The following is a 6000-nucleotide window of genomic DNA, read 5'->3' as shown; positions in this document are numbered from 1 at the left end:
TTGGCATGAGCACACGAAGCCTAATCATTTGGCTGGTTGTTGTGTCCTGCTGACTGCTCTGTTCTGGTACCTGTGCCAACTTTGTGTCTAGGAGACAACTGAGGGCACCAGGAACCCTGAGACCTAGGGACATCAGAAAGTGACTTTGGAGGTGGTAGCCTTGGCTCTCTGGGAACAATATCACTCATTTGTTACCTCCCACCACACCCATCGTCCCCAGCAGAAAGCAACCAGACTGGGTCTCCTGCTGTACTAATGTATTCCATCTTTCAAAAAGAAAGACATGATTTTAATATTACTTAACAATATGTTAAAAAAGTAGCCAGGCAGGCCTCCGTGTTAATACGGTTGTACGCTCTAGAACAGACTTGATGGTGTGAGTACTGGGTGGGTTTCTTGTTTTTAACGTTCTCATCTGCAAGGGGTCTTACACAAGCTGGCTACAAGTCAGGGGGTCAAACACAAACAGCGCGACGTGTACACTCGGAAACAGTAGATTGTGAAAGAGTACAAAGGAGGCCTGCCCGCCCAGCCCGCCTGGGTGGGACACAGGGCACATGGGAGCTGAGGGATGGCTGACACCCCGGCGGGGACAGATGACAGGACAGGGCGAGGTGCAGAGGTGACAGAGCCACGTGGATGATGCAAACTCGTCTCTGGCCACGGCCCAGGCCTCTGAGACCGTGGTGGTGGAGGAATTGGCGGGAACTACTGTTCCATTCCGACAGCACAGAGCTACAATCAAAGAAGTCTCACTCACAGACTACACGCACACAAGCTAACAACGCAGGTCGAGCAGCAAGTTCTCGGTCTGGGGGGGTCTCAGGCCACGGCATCCCGCCCTACACACCCTGGGTGGGTACCGAAGCTCTGGGGAGCCACTGAAGGGCTTGGCTCTTGAGTGGCGCAGCCCAGCTGCCTCCCATATATCCCTCTCCAGGCAGTCTTCATTCAGTGGGCAGCAAAGGTGGCTTTCTTCAAGCTAAAGTTGGACCAGTTGATGGACAGTCTTTGTCGGTTCTGTCTAGCAGAGTCCAAGCAGAACCTGGTGAAACAAAATGGCATATTGTCACAGGACAGAGCCTCAACCCAGTCTGACTCTTGCTAACAATTCACTGGAGAGGCTCAGTGAGGTCTGAGGTCAAGTCTCTGTGCTTGGAGGTGTGGTCCCACTTTCAGGACACTGGCCAAGCGGCTTGTGTATCTTCTGGTGCTTTCTGTCACTTGATACTGCGTTCAGGGGAGAGCCAAGAGAGGGTAAGAAGAGCAGTGCTTCGTGTAGAAGGACAGAGCGGACTGAGCGTCATGAGGAAAGCTCTTCTCATGGGACCATCAAAGAGCAGCTGACATCAGTAACTCTTCTGCCGGAACAAAGGGCCAAGGGCTGCTACTTCCCAATCCCAGAGGCCTCTAAGGACTGATGTAGATTCTGATGCTCTGTCTAAGCCACTACCCAAGTCATAGCCTGCTGCCCAGCAGGAGGTTGGAACTGTTGGGCAGCACCAGGCCAGAAGTTAGCACACAAGAGGCAGGACTCCAGGCAGTCCTGCAGCAGGTCTTCCTGTGATAACATACCTCACAGTCTTGGTCAACAGCACGGACTCACTCAAAACAACAAATATGTTCTGGGAAAGAAGTCACAAGCTGGTTCAGCCTCTACAGCACTATGACTCTCAGGAAGGCACTCTGGACACTGTGGCTGGGGATGCAGAAGAGTCACAACTAGGGTCACAGGCAGATGCCACTTGACCGGGACCTTGTGCCACAAGAGATGCTAGAAAGAGCAGGCTGCTAAGCTTAAGGATGAGATTGCCAGGAGCCAATACTTCTGTAACTATTACAAAACTGTAACTGACCAGAAAGTGCTACAAGCTTTGTTAGGCCCTATAGTCTGTGGCAATCTGGCACCCTGCTTCAACGACACACAGGGACCCATGGCCACATAGACTCAGCTGATGTCTCTGATGTTCCTGTGAATGAAATCGAAAGTCTGTATAATTTTTGTGTGTCTGAAAATCTTTGTTTCCCAACTGCTTCAATGTGTATATTCTCTTAGCTCAGCAGTCAAACAGGACCAAGGGCAGGCTGGGTATGGCCCACAGCCTGCATCAAATGGAATGAATCAAAGGCAAGGAATGGCTAAGCCCTCATGTAATGTTGAGGTTTTGGCCTATCTTAAACCTATTCACAAAATAAGAACTTACAAGACAGATTACAATATTCTAGTCCTCCGCTCCAAGAAGGCATGTATGTCCTTTATACATGAAGACCTTCAGGCTTGAACCACCTGCCAGCTCTGTGCTCTGAGCCACAAACACTGGAAGCTAATCTGAAAAAGATCACCCTTTGGGGATAGAGAGACGGCCCAGTGATTAATGCATAACCACTCTTCCAGAGGACCCACATTTGGTTCCTAATAACCATTCTGGGTGGTTCACAGCTTCCTATAACTCCAGTTCCAGAGCATCTGATATGCTCTTCTATCTGCTGAGGGCATTCCCACATGTGTACACACATACCAAAAATTAAAAATACATCTTTAAAAAAAGGACTACCCTTTGCCCTGTTTCTCAGGCAATGATGGTCAATTTGTATACTAATGATGGAAAGAGTATTTTCTTTGTTTAAAGACTCCTGCATAACTTCTTATTCTCACCATGCCAGCTCTGATTTGGGGAGCAGAAATTATAATGAAACCTAAAATGATAGTTTTCAAGTGGTTTGAATGTTTGTGTTTAAACTGTGGCCCAATCATTCAACCAGATACTTGTGGCTGCCCAGCTATGTGCTGTACATTCTCTGTGAGTTTGATGCTAGCCTGGTTTACAGAGCTAGTTCTATGACAGCCAAGGCTACACAGAGAAACTGTCTTGAAAAACCAAAAAGAAAAGAGGCGGGGCATCTCACTCCTTAAACAGGCTGGAGAGATGGTTCAGAGGTTAAGAGCACTGGCTGCTCTTCCAAAGGACTCAGGTTCAATTCCCAGCACCCACATGGTGGCTCACATCTGTCTGTAACTCCAGTGCCAGGGGATCTGAAACCTTCACACAGACACATGGAGGCAAAACACCAATGCACATAAAATAAAATTAAATCTTAAAAAAAAATAAAATAAAATAAAAGATGCCCCAAAACATCCAGGGAACAAGTTCTTTCCAAGGCAAAGCTTATCAGAGGCTCAAGAGCACACAACACAAGCTGCTTCCCAAAAGTCCCCCAGACCCAGCAAGTGGATAGCCCCATCCACATCCAAGATCCAGACTAATTGGGGTTTGCTGTTACTGGATCCCATCCTGCATGCACCACACACATGTATATATAGAGTACCAGGATGCAGAAGGCCCGGTGAATGCCCCAATGAAGCCCTTGCTGTCCTGACTTTGAGGTGGGGCCTCATCATACTTGGCAGCTCTAGGACCTCTGTGTGCATACTCAGCAGTGGTCTGGCTGTATTGTTTGAGCATCTGCATACTGAATCATACTGAGTACTTTTTTTAAATTCTAATCTGTTTCTTCTAGCCAATGTTATGGCTGAGCTTCCTCTACCAGGCAAGTCTGTTCAGTTGTTTGGCTGTTAAGTCTTATAGAGAATAGGCAGATGGTACTACATAAGTGGTTCTTGCTACCTTCTGTGCTACATGGAAGGTACTTCCTTCATACTAGGTCCTGTCAAACTCCTCCTGGGAACTGTTAAGAGCTGCTTGGCCCTGCCTCACTCCCTTAAACCCCTGCCTTGTGTTTTTGCCCACACATTCACTGTGGGATTGTGTTGACTTCTAATTGGGTTTGTTTTACTGTGTTCTATAATCTTCCTTTAAAATTTCTTTTAAATCAGTATACAAATGGTTTTACTCTGACATCTTCATAGGTGAATTAATTACTCTGCTAATATTTAGTTTCACCTGTCTTTCTTCAAATGACATTGTTTCATTCCTCTTCATAACTCCTAACTCTAACCTGCATAATGTTCTGGTAAATACTATTTTCCCTCACTTCCTTTAAGACAAAGTCTTGCTACTGAAGTAGTATCATTTACCAGGCTCTTATTTTATCTTATTTTGAGATGAGATCTAGCTTTGTTGCCAGGCTTCAGTCAAGTGAGCCCTGCCTCAGCCTCCTAGTAGAAGGAACTGTAGGTACCGTACCTCTGCACCCAGGTTATGGCTCAAAGATAAGAAAGAAACCTTTCCCTATTCTGAGTTCAGAAACATTTATTTTCTTCCAAATAAAAATTTTGCAGGGAGTTAGTGCTGAGAAACAAACCCAGGTTTTTCTGCATTACACCTGTATCCCAGCCAAAAGTTTGCTTTTGACATTTAAAATCTTAACCCCTGAGCTGGAGAGATGGCTCAGTGGTTAAGAATACTGGCTGCTCTCCCAGAGGACCCAGGTTCAATTCCCAGCACCTACATGGCAGCTCACAACTGTCTGTAATTCCAGTTCTAGGGGATCTGACACCCTCACACCAATGTACATAAAATACATATAAAATCTTAACCCATGAGACACTGGCCTTTCAAATGGTGTGGGAGGGTGGTGATGGAGCACACCTTTAATCTCAGCACTCAAGAGGCAGGAGGATCTCTGAGAATTCAAAGCTAGCCTCGTCTACAGGAAAGCCAGGGATACACAGAGAAATCCTGTGTAATTAAAAAAAGAAAAAAAAGACCAGGCTGGGTGGTGGTGGCGCACGCCTTTAATACCAGCACTTGGGGGGCCAGCCTGGTCTACAGAGCAAGATCCAGGACAGGCACCAAAACTACAGAGAAACCCCGTCTAGACAAACCAAAAAGACTAACAACAGAATGGTGTGGAATGGGTATCCAATCTCATTTCAGTTTTTCCTTTTCGATGAACAACTTCGCAGAAAGGTTTTCACTGTGTAATCAAGGCTAGCCTCCAATTTGTTATCACCTTATCTCAGCTTTCCAGGTGGGTAGCTGGAACTACAGGAATGCATCCTAATTCCCAGCTTTTAGCTTTGGCTTTAGTTCCTTGCTCTTCTGTCATCCATCTCTTTCTAGATATTTGAGGCCAGGAACATAGGCAGCTATGGGACTGGTGGTGGAGCACCTATAAACTAAGGCGTGCTAGAGTATGAGGCAGGAAGATCATGAGTTCAAGGCCTGCCTAAGAAACTTAAGATCCTGCCTTAAACGTGGGGCTGGAGAAGCAGCTTAGCAGCAGGGCATTTGTTTGGTGACCAATCTCCCACCAAACTACATTCCTGGCCACAAGGACCTGGGGACAGATGCCAGGACAGAAAGGAACTTAACAGTTTTAGCTCCCCTTCCCCACCTAGGGTCAAATCCAGCAGGGGTGCTAACGTTCAAAGTTTTAGGATGCAGATCCGGTATGTGGTCCCTCTGGAGCTCTATACAGTTCATGACATCAAAGTGGAATCCCTTGTACTGACTTTGTATCTAACAACCTTGCCCAGACACTTTAATAATTCAAATGGGACATGGTAATGTATACTTATAATCCTACCATTAAGGAGGTAGAAGCAGTAGCTACACAAAGAGTTTGAGGCCAGCCTGGACTACAGGAGACCTTGTCTTTAAAAACAAACAAACGAAACAAAACACTGAAAAAATAAAAAAGTCAATTAATTTGCTTATAAGCTCTTTTGGACTCTATATAAATATAATTAAGCCACCGGGCAGTGGTGGCATATGCCTTTAATCTCAGCATTCAGGAGGCAGGTGGATCTCTGTGAGTTCGAGGCCAGCCTGGTCTACAGAGTGAGTTCTAGGACAATCAGAGGTGTTACAAAGAGAAACGGTTGGTTTTAACCTTTGGTTGAAAAACAAAACAAAACAAAACAAAACAACAACAACAAAAGGTATTTTTTGTTGCCATAATTCATACAGTAAATGATGCATCCTTAAATATGGTCCCAATCAGGTTAACCAAGTTTGCCACCAGAAAAGTATCTTCAATGTTACTTTTCTCCTTAAAGAAGGCTATGTTAGTATGCTCAAATGCACATGTATATGA

General features: G+C 45.7%; 1 protein-coding gene across 4 annotated transcripts in view; it reads right to left on the bottom strand.

Moving 5' to 3' along the window:
• Positions 1–240: 240 nt before the first annotated feature.
• Fam193a (family with sequence similarity 193 member A) overlaps positions 241–6000 on the bottom strand; it is a 127199-nt gene continuing 121439 nt past the window's right edge. For 3 of the 4 annotated variants that reach the window (XM_036200794.1, XM_036200793.1, XM_036200795.1), the window contains one exon: positions 249–1045. In XM_036200794.1, coding sequence (XP_036056687.1) covers positions 952–1045 — 94 coding nt within the window. In that variant the 3' untranslated portion in view covers positions 249–951. Of the gene's footprint in view, positions 1046–6000 lie in introns of all 4 variants that reach the window. The other variant, XM_036200791.1, reaches the window with a different exon arrangement.

The sequence above is a fragment of the Onychomys torridus genome, chromosome 10 (genome assembly GCF_903995425.1).
Source record: "Onychomys torridus chromosome 10, mOncTor1.1, whole genome shotgun sequence".
NCBI lineage: Eukaryota > Metazoa > Chordata > Mammalia > Rodentia > Cricetidae > Onychomys > Onychomys torridus.
The sequence above is the reverse complement of the archived record's forward strand: the minus strand, read 5'-3'. Positions and strand labels throughout refer to the sequence as shown.